Raw genomic sequence first — 20,553 nt, forward strand, 5'->3', positions numbered from 1 at the left:
AGGAATAGGAAAATAAATACATCCCTTATCTAAGGTACACTGAAAGTTAAGAAAAGTAATTATCAACCCACAAAGTTATACATTGTTTTTATTCTGTTTTTAATTTGTTACACTAAATTTATTTAATCTATAAATGTTTCCCTCACAAATTATAAGTAATCTTTAAACCTTCAATAAACAAGGTGGGCATCCCATAGATCAGAATATTTTTTATATTCTTATATTCTTTTATATTCTTAAGACATTTTATATTCTTAAGAAAAAGTACAAAATCATAGCAGCAAACTTTCTTTAAAATGAAAATACACACACATGTATATTTAGACATGGAAAGTATATATATATATTGAAAACACTAAAAGTTATCAAGAGATTATATTACTTTCAATATGCAGTGTATACCTTAAAATGCATCTCTTTTTATGATGTTGTTAAAGTGATAATCTATAAAATAAAGTAATAAACAAAGGCATGATAAAAATACTCCTTGCTGAAAAGTGACATCATCTTCATTGCATTCTCAAAGTAATTGAAAACATATCCTGAGTGTGTGCTTGCTCTTTCTCTCCACACGTGTGTGTGTGTGCACATGTGTGCAGGCATGTGTGGGTCTTCTGTTCATATTCTTTATTTTCTTACAATAAAGAAAAACCACTAGCTGAGTTCCCAGCAGACTAATTTCTCAGGTCTCATGAGTTTCTTCAATTACATATCTGTTTATATATTTAAGGGGACTTATCATGGTCTTTAAGCTTCAAAAATGGGCAATACCAAACTTTTTTAATAGGGGAAACTTCCAAACAAACTAATAAAAAGCTTAAACTTCCATCAGAGCATTTTAACATGTCTATTAAATGATTAACTACCTGAAGAAATAAATGTTATTCATTAGTGGCAGTTCTGGCACAATGTATTGTATTGCAAACAGAAAAACAGCGGGAAAGTTAGTTGTTTAACCTATGAATACAGTGGGAAACTTAGTTGTTCAGCCTATGAATACAGCTTTAAAAATTCTGTACCTTTCCCTAAATGGCATTGAAAATCTCAAGTGATGATTTAACTGTTTTAATAAGTCTCAATTACACTTTATTTTTAAAGTAACACCAGGCATGTATTTAAAGGAAAGAATCAAAATACAGCAAGCTAATATATTTGCTTAATGTGGTTTAATTATTGTATACACTACATAATGACATTCATGTAGCTATATTATTTTTTCAGATAAAAGACATTTGTTTTGCTCTGTAAAGCAAGAGATGGTACTTTAAACATCAACTCACTGTACTAAGTGGAACCATTAATTACCTGGATTTTTGCTGCATTAAGTTTTTATAAAGAAGCAAATTATAAAAGGTATTACTGTGGATTTACTTCAAAAAATAATTTTGGGGCTTCCCTGGTGGCGCAGTGGTTGAGAGTCCACCTGCCGATGCAGGGAACACGGGTTCGTGCCCCAGTCCGGGAAGATCCCACATGCCGCGGAGCGGCTGCCCCCGTGAGCCGTGGCCACTGAGCCTGCGCGTCCGGAGCCTGTTGCTCCGCAACAGGAGAGGCCACAACAGTGAGAGGCCCGCGTACCGCAAAAATAAAAATAAAAATAATTTTGGGGTTATTTACTTGGCCAGTATGAAATAAGTATCATCTTTTCTATTTTATGGGTATACAATGAGAATTGATTTTCTGAGTGATAGCCCTGAGACCTTGCAGGTGTCTCACTTATCAAAGAAAGATTCAATTATGTTCCTACATTGTACTTACCAAGGAAGAAAAGTAAGAGTATATACTTCACAAAAACTCCTAAAGAAAAGTTGCAATAACCTTCAGTTACCCAGATTAGTACCCCTAGATAATTCAGACCTCCCATTTCCAAGTGGTCTGTACAATAAGGATTTAAGGTATAAGAACATTTTACATTTAGGAGTATCTTTATATACTCCCAATGATCCCCCATTTATTACATAATTAAAAGAGGTTTTTAATTAAAAATTTGAGGTAAGAGAATTACACATATGGTATTTGAATCACCAATAATACTGAGTAAAATGAAAAAACTAAAAGAATATACAAAATGAGGTACTAAACAGCCCCAGGAGGCTGTATTTATCTTTTCAGATTCCAGGCTTAAACCTGTTGCAAATTGCAACAGAGGTTTAAGATCTAGATGGTTGACTGGACCACAGAATCCGAAGGCTCCCTGCCAATCCTGACATCCTATGATCTATGGAATGATGACAGTTCATTGGCCAGACCTTGAGTCTCTTTGCTTTTCACTGTGTGTTCTCAGTAAAGGGTAAAATAGTAAAAGGCACATAAATGCAAAATGCCACCAAAAGTAAAGAATTACAACAAGATAATAAAGCATACTGCATAAAACTTAATTATGTTCAGTATGAAGCCAATGGTAACATGAAAAAAGTTGCTGGCTGCTTTTGATGTGAATCCTGAATACCTGCTTTGCCAAAAAAATATCTTATTCTACAAAAATAATTTTATTCACTGCTTAAGAAGACAAAAACCCTAGTATTATCTCCTTAACTTATTAAGATTTTAAGAAACATTGTCTGAAGCTGGTTGGGGTAGGGGGAAAGGAACGTGGAACGTAAGCCCTACCAACTTCTCATCTGCTCCTTAGCAGAGTAATTTGCATATGAACATGTCTCACCTTATAGTTGTTCCCAAACTCAGAGGAAACCACTACTGATCTCTGATGAGGACACTAAGAACCGCAGAAGAAATTTATTAACTTAATATTGTTGGGCCAAAGGGCCATCCATCTCTATAAATAGTGAAAGATAGTTCTAAATAATTCATAATTTTCTACAAGAATATTATGATGCTAGTTTTTTTTCCCCTAAATTTTTATAAAATCCTCCTTATCATGAAGTGCTGCCTTTCCTGTTAAAGGCTCTAAGTCAGGCAGTTTTCTTCTCAGCCTTGTCCTCCACCCCAGCCCACCCCCACATGACTGGCTTGTCATCTTTCTAAGTCCAACTCTTTCAGGAAGCCTTCCCTGCCCAACAGCCCTCTCCATATTCTGCATTTGTTCTGCATATATTATTAATTTCTCCCACATTCTGCCAGATTCTATGGTACTTTTTTAAACCCCCAATTTGTGTGTGTGTGTGTGTGTCCTCTATTTTAGTCTGCGCTCCTTTAAGAACACAGCCTGTATTTAACATTATCATGCGCATCCCTGAAGCTTTGCACATGCTTCACACACAGTAGGCATTCAGTCAACATTCCAAACATAAATGAATACGAGTATGAAACATTAGGATAATTAGAGCAATGAGTGAAATATAGTCCTCCACCTGAGACAAACACATGAGAAACAGGGACACCTCCCCCCGCCCCAGTTCTTTAGACTGATGCAACATCTTTCTCTAAGTAATAGTGCAGGTCTTCTGACAAGACTTGAAACAAGGAGAGGGGATGAGGCAGAGGATATTGACTACCTTTTGGTTCACAAGAAAATATACTTGGGAAGACCAAGCTAGGAAAGCATGACCTCTTTACAGGGCAAAACACATTGTGAAATCTAAAGAAAAAGAACTGGCACTCAAGGATTTTCTAGATGATTTCCTTTTGCCCTGAGACACCACGTTACCCTTGCCTTTGAGCCTCCACTCTGGTATGGGGCAGGGCTGTGCCCTAGGGTCAGGGAGTGAGGCAAATCTGGCCTCCAGTGTGGCATTTGCCATGCATTTTACTACAGAATAGATGCCAGATTGGTCTCCTCAAGGCTCCTCTCACTCATTCATTCAAGGTAATGGCCTATGTCTAACCAGTCTCCTATTTTAGAGACCCTCTGTGTTTTCCATACAATTCTGCTCCCCAGATCCAATGGGTAAACATATCCTGTCCATTCTACTTATGAAACACTTTAATTCTCCACTGCCTCTTACATTTTCGTATTCTAGCAAGAGCTCCCACTTTGAGCCATTGTGAAAGCCTCTACCTGACCCTCCTGCCAAAACGTATGTCTTCCATTTGTTGTGAGAAACCTCTTCCTTAAATCAATTAAATAAAACAAATAAACATCACAAAGACCTGCTTCAAATCTCTTCCATTTCCTTTCTTTTCCTTTTTTCTCTCCCTCTGGGGGGGAAGGGTGGGGAGGGGAGGATTCTTGCTTATTGATAATATTTAAACTCCTTGGGCTCATATGTGACTCCTTATAACTTGGCTCCAATGAATTTTTTCCAGCTTCATATCCTGCCATTTGAATTCATGTACAGATTTATCCTATTAAGACGTTTAATGTCTCACATTTCTCTGGAAATAACAGGCCTTGTAATGAATTCTTGCTTTATACATACAATTCTTTTTGTCTCGAGTGACTCTCACCACTTTCCACATGGGAAATGCTCATCCTTCAACATCCACTTGTCTCCTCTCTCTAAAGACATCCCTCAGCATGCTGAACACGTCTGCAAAGTACTTACCTCCGGTATTGTGATTTACCCATTTACCATCAATCTATATTGACCCTCAAGGGAAGGCACCAAGTCTGATGTATCTTTTTTTTATACCAAGCACATAGCCTGATACTTCCCATGTAGGAAACAAGCACTCACTGTTTGAGGGATAAGTAAAAGTACATATAATACAATTCTCAAAGAACAAAATGTTAATATGTTGTTTAGGAAAAGCTGAAACAATCTTTTTCAGACCATGGGTTAAATAGGTTTTGAAGGGTTAGCCTTGGAAACGAATGGACTCGAGTGACTTTTTTTCTATGGGAACAGGCATTCTAAGTTCCAAGCAGCACACATACAAATAGACTTCAGAACACACGTGTCCCCTCAAGGTTCCATGAGGCCAAGCAGCAGGCACTAAGGCTGGAGAGCGGTTACCCAGACTGGTGAGTGGCTGCACCCTCCTGAGAGGTGAATGAACCTAAACAAGACACTGAGTCGTGAGGTGCAGCTGAGCCATCTACAGAGACCAGCTCCATTCAGCCAGTGAGCAACCCGTTGCCCTCTGCCCAGCTGGCCTTCTCGGGCCCATGCAATGCTGCTCACTGTCTACTGTGTGCGGAGGGACCTCTCCAAAGTCACCCTCTCCCTCCAGTTCAGCCCTGACTTTGAGCTCCACAACTTTCATGTCCTCTGTGAGCTTGAGTCTGGCATCGCCGCCGAGGAGATCCAGATTGTCTACATGGAGCAACTCCTTGCCGACGACCACTGTTCGTTGGGCTCCTATGGCCTCAAAGACGGCGACATGGCCGTTTTACTCCAGAAGGAGAACGTGGGGCCCCGGCCTCTGGGCCAGACATCCAGCCTGCCTCAGAGCGATTTCACCGGGACAGCCGTGCCTGGGACATCCAGCTCCCGGCAGCACCACCAGCACCAGCGGGCACAGTCGGCCCAGCAGTCCCGCAGCCTGGACTCTGGAAAGAAGATGACCTCTGTTCAAGGGCTGGACAGCCCCGCCCTGATCCGAAGCATGCTGCTTTCCAACCCCCATGATCTGTCCCTGCTGGAAGAATGCAATCCTGCCTTGGCCAAAGCCCTGCTTAGCAGAAACCTGGAGACCTTTTCTCAGGTCCTGATGGAGCAGCAAAGGGAAAGGTCCCTGAGAGAGCAAGAGAGACTTAGCCTCTATTCTGCCGACCCGTTTGATTTGGAAGCTCAGGCCAAAATAGAGGAAGAGATCCAGCAGCAGAACATTGAGGAGAACATGAATATAGCGATGGAAGAGGTTCCAGAGAGTTTTGGACAAGTGGCCATGCTCTACATCAACTGCAAAGTGAATGGACATCCTTTGAAGGCTTTTGTTGACTCGGGGGCCCAAATGACCATTATGAGCCAAGCTTGTGCTAAGAGATGTAATATCATATGGCTGGTGGACTGACGATGGGCTGGGATTGCTAAAGGTGTGGGCACGCAGAGAATTATTGGCCGAGTTCACCTAGCTCAGATTCAAATCGAAGGTGATTTCTTACAATGCTCTTTCTCTATACTTGAGGAGCAGCCCATGGATATGCTTCTAGGGCTAGATATGTTCAAGAGACATCAGTGTTCCATTGACCTGAAGAAAAACGTGCTGGTGATTGGCACGACTAGCACACAGACTTACTTTCTTCCTGAGGGAGAGTTACCTCCATGTGCTAAGTTGGTAAGTGAAAGTGGGCAAGACGAGTCTTCAGACAAGGAAATAGCAGATACTATTAAACATTCAGTCTTGGATTCAGGACGAAAAAAGCATTGAAACAGTCTATAAATATGCCATCACCTGAGGGAGTCTCAGGTCTCAGGAAATTATAAGACATGAGCTCACTGGCAATGTAATCATTAAAAACATCAGTAACCACTAAACCTGGCCTTGGGACTAAGTTCTCAGAGCTGTCACTACGTAAATTGTGATTACTTGATCTTGGCCCCTCCATTTCTCTTATCCAAAAATCACTGAACCTTATCCTAAGAAGGCTCTGGAGGCTCCAACTGATTTCCAGATAATACATGAAAGGAAAACCAGCCTCTTTAGAGACACTGCCCTATGAAACTATAGGATGACTTGTCCAAACCTGTTGCTATTTTGCAGAATTCCCTGGAAAAAGCCATTGCTGCAGCTGCTACAATGCACCTATACAAAATTATTTTAAATCAGCACTAACAAGTGTTTATATTCAGAGAAATACATTTATTTTCACAGACTTTGTTTTCTTTAGGAAAGGTACTAGAAATGGTTGGTCAATTGTACTCTTGAGTTGATTAATATTTATAAATGTCCGTTTGGGGCAGCATTAGGGCCAATTTCCTCATGTTTTACATCTTTCCTTCCCCTGGACTCCTGTGGAGTCATGCTCACTGAAATCCATTCCTAAAGGCTGTTTCTGCCATATTTGAGGTAGTGGATTTTTCTCCTAGGATATCCTAAAATAATTTCCTCTTTCTTCTGCATTCAAAGAAACTCTGGTTGTAAAACAAAGGCAATCAAATAGACATTTTTTAATTATCATGCTTCTTGGGAACATGAAGATTGGGAGCCTCGTGGTTGTACTGCAGTGGGAGTGGGAGGTGGGGACAGACAGTGGTCTAGGTCCCCTAATCCTCTTTCTGGTCTGTTTTATATATTAAACTGTTATTACATAAATATTGTTTGAGCAAAGGGTTTCACTTTTAAAATAACGTTTGAAAATTTCTGAATGAGATCTCTAAGGCCTCATTCAGCTGTATGGTCCATTCTGACAAAGCTACTCTCCATTACTACTGATAGTGAGAAATAGAAGATTCCTGACGTAATTACAATCCACAGCTAAAACCCTAAGAGGCAAGGTTCAGCTGCCTGAGGCCAATAGACTCAGAGAAAATGTTTCAGGGCAGTAATCCATCAGGACTAGTATTGGAATACAGGATTCAAAGTCAAATAATATATGTTCTGATTTCAGCTCTATATTAACTAGGCAAATCAGCTTACATATAGTACAACTCAATTTCTCGTCCATAAACTGTTTCAGAGGGGAGAGTCATTTTCAGCTACTAAGACTACATTATGAACCAGGATATCCTTTACGTTTTCCCAACAAGATCTAAAGCCACCCAAAGCCTTTCCAAAGGCTACAGAAAAAAAAAAAAAAAAACCCTCCCCTGTAGGTCTCCCTTTCTTGGTCGGCTTCTAGGTAAGACTAATCATCATTTTGTATAGTCTCCTCTCCCCTTCCAGACATCATCAGTTCGCCTCCCAGTATTCTTCTTCTTTATAGCCTTTCTTGGGGCTTCTAGGTAAGACTAATCATCATTTTGTATAGTCTCCTCTCCCCTTCCAGACATCATCAGTTCGCCTCCCAGTATTCTTCTTCTTTATAGGTATTCCTATGCTCATATCATTTCCCAAACCTTGTCTACATTTGTACCAGGGCTTACATCCAGTAGAGTTGCTAAAAATGACCAATAGACTTCTTTTCTCCTTTTGTTTCTAATTAAGTACTAAAGACAAAAGTAATTGACAAAATGAAGGAAGAAATTCAGAGTAAAGCCAGGGATAAGCAGTTAAATGCCTGTGAAAGATGGGAACTGACCTCATAAATGCATGGATTCCTTCACGGATAAAAATTAGCAAACTCGGGCTTCCCTGGTGGCGCAGTGCTTGAGAGTCCGCCTGCCGATGCAGGAGACGCGGGTTCGTGCCCCGTTTCGGGAAGATCCCACATGCCGCGGAGCGGCTGGGCCCGTGAGCCATGGCCGCTGAGCCTGCGCGTCCGGAGCCTGTGCTCCGCAAATGGGAGAGGCCACAACAGTGAGAGGCCCGCATAACGCAAGGAAAAAAAAAAAAAAAAAAAAAAAATTAGCAAACTCCTCAGTGTTTTCTGCTGGACTGAGCTTTCAGGTCCATTTATGCAAAAAACATATCTCATATGCATATGTCACACAGGGCTGCTCAACATAAAGGTTCAGTATATGGTGTATCAGGATTTCTAACCCATAAAAGCCAATCAAAAATCACCAAAATTTTAAACTAAAAAGACAGTGTGCATGATATCAAATCCCACCACACTCACTCGCCCTTCTCAGAGGAACATCACTTCTAATGTAGCTATGATGTTTCAGGACCAGACTTAGGTATAATTCTTTGTTTCTTATTTTGAGCTGAACTCTATTATTCCATAACTTCCAAAAAGTTGGTCTTCATTCTTCCTTTTTTCAAGAACACACTTACTTTCTCTGGCACACAGCAATCCTTTTAATATATGAAATCAATGTCATCTGAAATAAGTCTCTTTTGTAGGCTTTCACCAGATTCTATAACTGCTCCTCATTAGAGAAGTTTGGAATCACCTAAAAATTTCTGTCATGTTCATTTGGATATATTCCAGCTTCTAAATATATTACTTGAGTACATGGATTGGTAAATAAAAATACTTCTATTGAATTGAAAAGCAGTGATCTCAAAGAAAAATCAATAAACAGAGTGAATTAATTAAGCAATGTCCTTGCTGATTAACTTTTTTAAGATCATTGTTTTTTAAATCAGAAAGTATTTTGAAAATTAGTTGTATGGATTTAAAGTCTTAACTCAGTCCTGTATACACCTGAATAGATCTTAATCAATTAACTTTTAAATGGATTAGTTGTAGTAAAAGGCAGCATCTTTTGCATGTCTCCTATGTAAATCAGGTACTATGTAAAATATTTTACATATACTAGTACCATTAGTCTTCAGAATAGACCTTCAAAAGAGTTATCATTTGACTGTATTTTACAGATAAGAAATTCAAGGCTCAGAACTATTATGAAACATTCAAATATCCAAAGCTTACTGTTTTTTAAACTTTTTTTGACAATCTGCATTTTAAATTGTGACCAAGTTTTACATCACACACACACAGGCAAAAGCACACAAACATCTATCTTTGAAACAAAAAGATTCTTGAATATGAAATGTTTTATCCTTTCCTAGCCTATTTCTTTAAAATGTTATATTTTATTATTTAAAAAATATTTTAGACATGCCCCACTTACTGTACCCAAGGTCTCCTGATCCACAATTTGAAAGGCCCTGACCTCCCAGATTGCCTGATTCAAGTCCTTCTGATTTCAAATGCCACGTTCTTTCTAATATGTAACCTTCTTGACATGACCCATTTTAATTCCAGATACTGGCACAAAACTGTTTCAAAGTTTCATTTTATGAAGACTACCAAAACACTACCAGTAAAAATGGAAACAGAGCAGCAGTAATCAGAATACACTCAGCAACTATTTATTGAACATCCATGAAACATGCACTGAGCCAGGTTTTTATAAGCGTGAAAAAGAATAAGGTACAGTTCTAGACCTCAAGGTGATTACAGCTTTGTGTAGAGGTAGGAGACAGTCTTGTGATCAGCTAAGAACAAACAAGGTAGACATGTAATCAGTACTATGTTAGTGCAAATGAAGGAATAAATTTTAATTCGGGAGTTATTTTTTAAATAAATAAGTAAACCAGTAAAATGTACTTTCAATATGTCTAAAATGACCATCACTGATGCTAGAAAAAACAAACAATGAACCATATTCTCCTCCTAAAGTTCAGGTTGCTAATATACAACTTACATGTATCTACTCTTGGGAATTTACTACCTGAAAAATGATGAACAGTTCTTAATTTTCTTTCTTCCCTTAGAAATCATGATAAAGTAGACCACATGATGAAATAGACATAACCTGTTTAAAATAACAAGCCATTTTAAAATTCCATCAAGCCTTTGCTTTTACCAATGCCCAGTGAGATACTCATCTTACCTAAAAGAAAATCACTTTGTTAATAAGCATGCATTTGAAGATTAAAGCAATGCATTCTGCCACAAACTGGAAGACTGATAATATTTGAGATTAGTAGAGCATATATATAATCCTAACTTCTTTCTTAAAATACCAGGTCATAAAATTTCTCTTGCTTCTAGAAGAAAATCCACTCCCCCAAGAGAAAAAGGCAAATGGATATCTGCATGTATGACTTCATCTTCACTGCGGGTATTAAATGTTGCCTTTTTAAAGAAAACGTTGTACTTCTTTCAGAGTCATTTGCCGACATCCAACACTCCATAAAGAAACACTTGAGTAGGGCTTCCCTGGTGGCGCAGTGGTTGAGAGTCCGCCTACCGATGCAGGGGACGTGGGTTCTATGCCCCGGTCCGGGAGGATCCCACATGCAACGGAGCGTCTGGGCCCGTTAGCCATGGCTGCTGAGCTTGAGCATCCGGAGCCTGTGCTCCGCAGCGGAAGAGGCCACAACAGTGAGAGGCCCGCGTACCGCAAAAAAAAAACAAAAACAAAAAAAAACACTTGAGTAAATGATGAGAGTCATCTGGGATTCACACCAGGAAACTGCTGATGAAGATATTAATCAACCCTAACATTTATAGTTATTCTTTGAGATAAACAAGAGCCTGGAAGACTAAAGAAGAGGAACAAAGGTAAAGAGAAGTAATGGAGGAAAAGGGGAACCCCCCCCGCCCCAGAAATCTGAGTTGCTTTTAACTAATTATCTCTTGGTTTAAGTACAGTTTCATAAAGTAGGTAGGGACTGGGCTGAGATCGAGGGTTGGCTACATTTCCATAATACTTCATCCATCATTGGCAAGTTATCTAAAAATGAAAATATTTTCACATTAGAGCCTGAGTCAAACTTGCTTTTGAACCCCAGCTTATTTGCATATTTGGGTCTATCCTTTAGAATCTCAGAACTTCTAAGGGTCTGTTATCAGAAAAATGGGGTTCAAGGTCCTGCTGCCCTCTGTATACTTAGCAGGCAATCCTATAGAGATGGGCACACCTGGGGCTGTTTTGTCTCTTATTACTGCACTGAATGTTTTGATGATTGCTGCTGCTTCTTCCTTATCCCCTTCCTCCTCCTTCTCCTCCTTTGGAGAATGACTTTTATGAATCCAGCTTTTCTATATTCTAATGAGTAAGGTTTATTTTAAAAACATCATTAGAGATCCTAGAGGGGAAGATGGCGGAAGAGTAAGACACGGAGATCACCTTCCCCCCCACAGATACACCAGAAATACATCTACACATGGAACAACTCCTACAGAACACCTATTGAACGCTGGCAGAAGACCTCAGACCTCCCAAAAGGCAAGAAAGTCCCCACGTACCTGTGTAGGGCAAAAGAAAAAAGAATAAACAGACACAAAAGGACAGGGACGGGACCTGCACCAGTGGGAGGGAGCTGTGAAGGAGGAAAAGTTTCCACACACTAGGAAGCCCCTTCGCGGGAGGAGACTGCGGGTGGAGGAGGGGGAAAGCTTCGAAGCCGCGGAGGAGGGCACAGCAACAGGGGTGTGGAGGGCAAAATGGAGAAATTCCCGCACAGAGGATCGGTGCCGAGAGGCTTGTCTGCTCACCCGCCGGGGCGGGTGGGGCTGGGAGCTGATGGTCGGGCTTCGGTCAGATCGCAGGCAGAGGACTGGGGTTGGCGGCGTGAACACAGCCTGTAGGGGGTTAGGGCACCACGGCTAGCTGGGAGGGAGTCCGGGGAAAAGTCTGGACCTGCCGAAGAGGCAAGAGACTTTTTCTTCCCTCTTTGTTCCCTGGTGCGTGAGGAGAGGGGATTTAACAACACTGCTCAAAGGAGCTGAAAAGACGGGCGCGAGCTGCGGCTAAAAGCGCGGACCCCAGAGACGGGCATGAGACGCTAAGGCTGCTGCTGCCACCACCAAGAAGCCTGTGTGTGAGCACAGGTCACTATCCACACCTCCCTTCCAGGGAGGCTGTGCAGCCCGCCACTGCAAAGGTCCCGGGAACCAGGGACAACTTCCCCAGGAGAACGCACAGTGCACCGCAGACTGGTGTAACGTCATGTTGGCCTCTGCCACTGCAGGCTCGCCCGGCACTCCATACCCCGCCCTCTCCCCGGCCTGAGTGAGCCAGAGTCCCCGAAGCAGCTGCTCATTTAACCCCGTCCTGTCTGAGCGAAGAACAGATGCCCTCTGGCGACCTACACACAGAGGCGGGGACAAATCCAAAGCTGAGGCCCTGGAGCTGTGAGAACAAAGAAGAGAAAGGAAAATCCCTCCCAGCAGCATCAGAAGCAGCGGATTAAAGCTCTACAATCAACTTGATGTGCCCTGCATCTGTGGAATACATGAATAGACAACAAATCATCCCAAATTGAGGAGGTGGACTTTGAGAGCAAGATTTATGACTTTTTCCCCTTTTCCTCTTTTTGTGACTGTGTATGTGTATGCTTCTGTATGAGATTTTGTCTGTATAGCTTTGCTTTCACTATTTTTCCTAGGGTTCTATCCATCCGTTTTTTTTTTTTTTTGGTTTGTTTTCTTTAAAAAAATTTTTTTTCTTAATAATTTTTTTTAATTTTAATATATTTATTTTATGTTATCTTACTTTATTTTATTTTATTTTATCTTCTTTCTATGTTTCTTTCCTTCCTTCCCTCCCTCCTTCCCCCCTCCCTCTGCCCCTCCCTCCCTCTCTCCTTTCTTCCTTTCTTTCTTCCTTTCTTCCTTTCTTTCTTTCTTTTCTTTCTTTCTTTCTTTCCTTTCTTCCTTTCTTCCTTCCTTCCTTCCTTCCTTTTTCTTTCTTTCTTTCTTTCTTTCTTTCTTTCTTTCTTTCTTTCTTTCTTTCTTTCTTTCTTTCTTCCTTCCTTCCTTCCTTCCTTTCTTTCTACTTTTTCTCCCTTTTATTCTGAGCCATGTGGATGAAAGGCTCTTGGTGCTGCAGCCAGGAGTCAGTGCTGTGCCTCTGAGGTGGGAGAGCCAACTTCAGGACACTGGTCCACAAGAGACCTCCCAGCTCCACATAATGTCAAACAGCGAAAATCTGCCAGAGATCTCCATCTCAACACAAGCACCCAGCTTCACTCAACGACCAGCAAGCTACAGTGCTGGACACCCTATGCCAAACATCTAGCAAGACAGGAACACAACCCCACCCATTAGCAGAGAGGCTGCCTAAAATCATAATAAGTCCAGAGACAGTCCAAAACACACCACTAGACGTGGACCTGCCCACCAGAAAGACAAGATACAGCTTCATCCACCAGAACACAGGCACTAGTCCCGTCCACCAGGAAGCCTACATAACCCACTGAACCAACTTTAGCCACTGGGGACAGACACCAAAAACAACAGAAACTACGAACGTGCAGCCTGCAAAAAGGAGACTCCAAACACAGTAAGATAAGCAAAATGAGAAGACAGAAAAACACACAGCAGATGCAGGAGCAAGATAAAAACCCACCAGACCTAACAAATGAAGAGGAAATAGGCAGTCTACCTGAAAAAGAATTCAAAATAATGATAGTAAAGATGATCCAAAACCTTGGAAATAGAATAGAAAAAATGCAAGAAACATTTAACAAGGACCTAGAAGAACTAAAGATGAAAGAAGCAATGATGAATAACATGATAAATGAAATGAAAAATACTCTAGATGGGATCAATAGCAGAATAACTGAGGCAGAAGAACGGATAAGTGACCTGGAAGATAAAATAGTGGAAATAACTACTGCAGAGCAGAAAAAAGAAAAAAGAATGAAAAGAACTGAGGACACTCTCAGAGACCTACGGGAAAACATTAAACGCACCAACATTCGAATTATAGGGGTTCCAGAAGAACAAGATAAAAAGAAAGGGACTGAGAAAATATTTTAAGAGATTATAGTGGAAAATTTCCCTAATATGGAAAGGAAATAGTTAATCAAGTCCAGGAAGCACAGAGAGTCCTATACAGGGTAAATCCAAGGAGAAACACGCCAAGACACATATTAATCAAACTGTCAAAAATTAAATACAAAGAAAACATATTAAAAGCAGCAAGGGAAAAACAACAAATAACAAACAAGGGAATCCCCATAAGGTTGACAGCTAATCTTTCAGCAGAAACTCTGCAAGCCAGAAGGGACTGGAAGTACATATTTAAAGTGATGAAGGAGAAAAACCTGCAACCAAGATTACTCTACACAGCAAGGATCTCATTCATATTTGATGGAGAAATTAAAACATTTACAGACAAGCAAAACCTGAGAGAGTTCAGCACCACCAAACCAGCTCTACAACAACTGCTAAAGGAACTTCTCTAGGCAAGAAACACAAGAGAAGAAAAAGATCTACAATAATGAACCAAAACAATTAAGAAAATGGGAATAAGAACATATATATTGATAATTACCTTAAATGTAAATGGACAAAATGCTCACACCAAAAGACACAGATTGGCTGAATGGATACAAAAACAAGACCCATATATATGCTGTATACAGGAGACCCACTTCAGACCTAGAGACACATACAGACTGAAAGTAAGCAGATGGGAAAACAATATTCCATGCAAATGGAAACCAAAAGAAAGCTGGAGTAGCAATTCTCATATCAGACAAAATAGACTTTAAAATAAAGACTATTAGAAGAGACAAAGAAGGACACTACATAATGATCAAGGGATCGATCCAAGAAGAAGATATAACAATTTTAAATATTTATGCACCCAACATAGGAGCACCTCAATACATAAGGCAAATACTAACAGGCATAAAAGGGGAAATTGACAGTAACACATTCATAGTAGGGGAATTTAACACCCCACTTTCACCAATGGACAGATCATCCAACATGAAAATAACTATGGAAACACAAGCTTTAAATAATACATTAAACAAGACGGACTTAATTGATATTTACAGGACACTCCATCCAAAAACAACATAATACACACTTTTCTCAAGTGCTCATGGAACATTCTCCAGGATCATATCTTGGGTCTCAAATCAAGCCCTGGTAAATTTTAGAAAAATGAAATTGTATCAAGTATCTTTTCCAACAACAGCACCATGAGACTAGATATCAATTACAGGAAAAGATCTGTAAAAAATACAAACACATGGAGGCTAAACAATACACTACTTAATAAGGAAGTGATCACTGAAGAAATCAAAGAGGAAATAAAAAAATACCTAGAAACAAATGACAATGGAGACATGATGACCCAAAACCTATGGGATGCAACAAAATCAGTTCTAAGAGGGAAGTTTATAGCAATACAAGCCCACCTTAAGAAACAGGAAACATCTCGAATAAACAACCTAACCTTGCACCTAAAGCAATTAGAGAAAGAAGAACAAAAAAACCCCAGAGTTAGCAGAAGGAAAGAAATCATAAAAATCAGATCAGAAATAAATGAAAAAGAAATGAAGGAAACAATAGCAAAGATCAATAAAACTAAAAGCTGGTTCTTTGAGAAGATAAACAAAATTGATAAACCATTAGCCAGACTCATCAAGAAAAAAAGGGAGAAGACTCAAATCAATAGAATCAGAAATGAAAAAGGAGAAGTAACAACTGACACTGCAGAAATAAAAAAAATCATGAGGGATTACTACAAGCAACTCTATGCCAATAAAATGGACAATCTGGAAGAAATGGACAAATTCTTAGAAATGCACAAACTGCCAAGACTGAATCAGGAAGAAATAGAAAATATGAACAGACCAATCACAAGCACTGAAATTGAAACTGTGATTAAAAATCTTCCAACAAACAAAAGCCCAGGACCAGATGGCTTCACAGGTGAATTCTATCAAACATTTAGAGAAGAGCTAACATCCATCCTTCTCAAACTCTTCCAAAAAATTGCAGAGGGAGGAACACTCCCAAATTCCTTCTACAAGGCCACCATCACCTTGATACCAAAACAAGACAAGGATGTCACAAAGAAAGAAAACTACAGGCCAATATCACTGATGAACATAGATGCAAAAATCCTCAACAAAATACTAGCAAACAGAATCCAACAGCACATTAAAAGGATCATACACCATGATCAAGTGGGGTTTATTCCAGGAATGCAAGGATCCTTCAGTATACGCAAATCAATCAAGGTGATACACCATATTAACAAATTGAAGGAGAAAAACCGTATGATCATCTCAATAGATGCAGAGAAAGCTTTTGACAAAATTCAACACCCATTTATGATAAATACCCTGCAGAAAGTAGGCATAGAGGGAACTTTCCTCAACATAATAATGGCCATATATGACAAATCCACAGCAAACATTGTCTTCAATGGTGAAAAACTGAAAGCATTTCCACTAAGATCAGGAATAAGACAAGACTGCCCACTCTCACCACTCTTATTCAACATAGTTTTGGAAGTTTTAGCCACAGCAATTGGAGAAGAAAAGGAAATAAAAGGAATCCAAATTGGAAAAGAAGAAGTAAAGCTGTCACTGTTTGCAGATGACATGATACCACACATAGAGAATCCTAAAGATGCTACCAGAAAACTACTAGAGCTAATCAATGAATTTGGTAAAGTTGCAGGATACAAAATTAATGCACACAAATCTCTGGCATTCCTATAAACCAATGATGAAAAATCTGAAAGTGAAATCAAGAAAACACTCCCATTTACCATTGCAACAAAAAGAATAAAATATCTAGGAATAAACCTACCTAAGGAGACAAATGACCTTTATGCAAAAGATTATAAGACACTGATGAAAGAAATTAAAGATGAGACAAATAGATAGAAAGATATACCATGTTCTTGGATTGGAAGAATCAACATTGTGAAAATGACTCTACTACCTAAAACAATCTACAGATGAAATGCAATCCCTACCAAACTACCACTGGCATTTTTCACAAAACTAGAACAAAAAATTTCACAATTTGTATGGAAACACAAAAGACCCCGAATACCAAAGCAATCTTGAGAATGAAAAATGGAGCTGGAGGAATCAGGATCCCTGACTTCAGACTATACTACAAAGCTACAGTAATCAAGACAGTATGGTACTGGCACATAAGCAGAAAGATAGATCAATGGAACAGGATAGAAAGCCCAGAGATAAACCCACGCACACATGGTCACCTTATCTTTGATAAAGGAGGCAGGAATGTACAGTGGAGAAAGGACAGCCTCCTCAATAAGTGGTGCTGGGAAAACTGGACAGGTACATGTAAAAGTATGAGATTAGATCACTCCCTAACACCATACACAAAAATAAGCTCAAAATGGATTAAAGACCTAAATGTAAGGCCATAAATTGTTAAACTCTTAGAGGAAAACATAGGCAGAACACTCTATGACATAAATCAGAGCAAGATCCTTTTTGACCCACCTCCTAGAGAAATGGAAATAAAAACAAAAATAAACAAATGGGACCTAATGAAACTTCAAAGCTTTTGCACAGCAAAGGAAACCATAAACGAGACCGAAAGAGAACCCTCAGAATGGGAGAAAATATTTGCAAATGAAGCAACTGGCAAGGGATTAATCTCTAAAATTTATAAGCAGCTCATCCATCTCAATAACAAAGAAAAAAACAACCCAATCCAAAAATGGGCATAAGACCTAAATAGACATTTCTCCAAAGAAGATATACAGACTGCCAGCAAACACATGAAAGAATGCTCAGCATCATTAATCATTAGAGAAATGCAAATCAAAACTATAATGAGATATCATCTCACACTAGTCAAAATGGCCATCATCAAAAAATCTAGAAACAATAAAATGCTGGAGAGGGTGTGGAGAAAAGGGAAGACTCTTGCACTGCTGGTGGGAATGTGAATTGGTACAGCCACTATGGAGAACAGCATGGAGGTTCCTTAAAAAACTACAAATAGAACTACCATATGACCCAGCAATGCCACGACTGGGCATATACCCTGAGAAAACCATAATTCAAAAAGAGTCATGTATCAAAATATTCATTGCAGCTCTATTTACAATAGCCCAGAGATGGAAACAACCTAAGTATTCATCATCAGATGAATGGATAAAGAAGATGTGGCACATATATACAATGGAATATTACTCAGCCATAAAAAGAAACGAAATTGAGCTATTTGTAATGAGGTGGATGGACCTAGAGTCTGTCATACAGAGTGAAATAAGTTAGAAAGAGAAAGACAAATACCATATGCTAACACATATATATGGAATTTAAGGGGAAAAAAATGTCATGAAGAATCTAGGGGTAAGACAGAAATAAAGACACAGACCTACTCGAGAATGGACTTTAGGAAATGGGGAGGGGGAAGGGTAAGCTGTGACAAAGCGAGAGAGTGGCATGGACATATATACACTACGAAACGTAAAATAGATAGCTAGTGGGATGCGGCCCCATAGCACAGGGAGATCAGCTCGGTGCTTTGTGACCACCTAGATGGGTGGGATAGGGAGGGTGGGAGGTATGGAGATGCAAGAGGGAAGAGATATGGGAACATATGTATATGTATAACTGATTCACTTTGTTATAAAGCAGAAACTAACACCATTCTAAAGCAATTATACTCCAATAAAGATGGAAAAAAAAAGAACATCATTAGAAAAATCACAAGGTAATTTCCTCCTATGTTAAAGTCCATAGGAGGCAACATGGATTGTGCTCCAGAGTAGAGTGAAGTGTATGTTTTCGTATTGTTGACACATTGCTGCTGTGTCCAAATAAAATAGACGAGAACTACCAACACAAGCATATTCTAGGTAATATAATCACTTAAATCCATCAAATTCTTACCCTGCAACATCAATCACCACTCTAAAATCTTACTCTAACGGCACTTCATTTACAAGGAACCCTTGAGATGAAGAGAAAAATTAATTTAAAATTACATTAATTCACCTATTCTCCTTTCCACACTCATGTCATGTTCAGGGATTCAGAATATGGAGGCATGAGACAATCAAAATAAATATTTAAATTATCTATGAATTTAGGTTATGCTGAAAAAGCACTGAAAGAACAAAACTAAACTACTTTTTACACTTAGAGTAAGGATAGTGATAGTCTAAACCTAAGTTTCAAAGTAAATCCTAGGTTTTGAGTTTTTAAGGGAATATTTGAACAAAGGAGCAGAAAAAACTTCAGAAAGAAACACAAATAAATAATGATGTTACCTTCATGTTTATTTTAAAGTGTCAAGATGCAATGAATGGGATGTAAGGTAGGTCTGTACAATGGGGAGCAGTAAAAGACAAGCAAGCTTTTGATAAAGAGTTGTGCTGATAACCTGCAGATGATACCTAGAAGAAGAAGCTTTGCTGAGTACCTGGCTGAGAAGTGGATGAAACATGGAGGGCCCAGTATTCTTTGGTAGGGAGCTGTACAGTGTTGGGGGGCTAGGAAGTAAGAAGAGGAAGATATGACTAGATTATGATGTTGCCATGGAAGCAGAGGTCTGAGAAGGTTTTAAGGAAAAATAGGCTATCCACTAACATCCAGTGTACCAAATAGTTTGAAGAAAAGCAAAATGGCAAAGTGAGACCTTTACCTTTGCCACCAGAAGGACAGTACAACCTGTGATGAGGGTAGCTTTTGTAGAATTGAGGGAGGGTAGCACAGAGAAGTTAATGGCATCAATGGAACACCAGAAACATATAGAATTCAACTTTTATCAATTGAACTGATTCAGTTGTTTAATAACTTCAATGTTTAAAAACTTCCCTTCTAGCCCATATTATCAAGAATTTAGAAATGAATAATGTTAAGAACAAATTTACATAAATATACTGGAACAAGTATTTTAAGCTTCATTCTGTCAGAAATAATTGCATAAAGTTAAAGCAACAGATGGGCAGTTAGAGTAAAACAGAAACAAAGATATTCTCTGTTCAAAAACTGCCAACTGCCATCACTTGGTCTCCAAAGCAGTAACTGAGAGAAAACAATTTCACTGATATTCCATAAGCTATAGGAGTTTATGTGCCCATATGGCAAGGCTTCTACTGTCAGAACCTCATTACATAATAATTCTTAAGTGTCTGGTCTGAAATTGTCTTCATTAATACAAAAAACTAAAACAGTGTTTGCTCTTTTTTCTCTAAGTGTACAATAACTAAAAAAATCTGTTTAAGTTTTATGAAAAATGCAAAAACTTTTCCATGTTATCCAACTATTCTCAGTGATTCAGGTTAATTAATTTTTAAAAAGTGATTTAGCAAAATCTCCAAAGAAAGGTGAGTATACACTATTAAATGCTTTCTCCTTTTGAAAAACATTCTAAACATTATTTCAGGTTGTAGCTAAGTGCTGTAAAGGCATATGTGGAAGTTTCAAATTGCACCATAATATTCCATAGTTTTGTGAGGT

At 39.2% G+C, this 20,553-nt stretch overlaps 2 protein-coding genes across 3 annotated transcripts in view; one reads left to right on the top strand and one right to left on the bottom strand.

Annotated features, from left to right (window-relative positions):
* The window catches only part of PDGFD (platelet derived growth factor D), a 235,694-nt gene that overhangs the window by 102,399 nt on the left and 112,742 nt on the right, over nucleotides 1–20,553 (bottom strand). The gene's annotated exons all lie outside the window — the stretch shown is intronic.
* On the top strand, nucleotides 5,014–6,213 carry LOC103084776 (protein DDI1 homolog 1). The gene is given in 1 exon segment (XM_082930949.1): nucleotides 5,014–6,213. A coding segment is annotated over 1 exon segment (1,200 nt).

This window comes from Lipotes vexillifer, unplaced genomic scaffold, assembly GCF_000442215.2.
Source record: "Lipotes vexillifer unplaced genomic scaffold, Lipotes_vexillifer_v1.1 scaffold1269, whole genome shotgun sequence".
Taxonomy (NCBI): domain Eukaryota; kingdom Metazoa; phylum Chordata; class Mammalia; order Artiodactyla; family Lipotidae; genus Lipotes; species Lipotes vexillifer.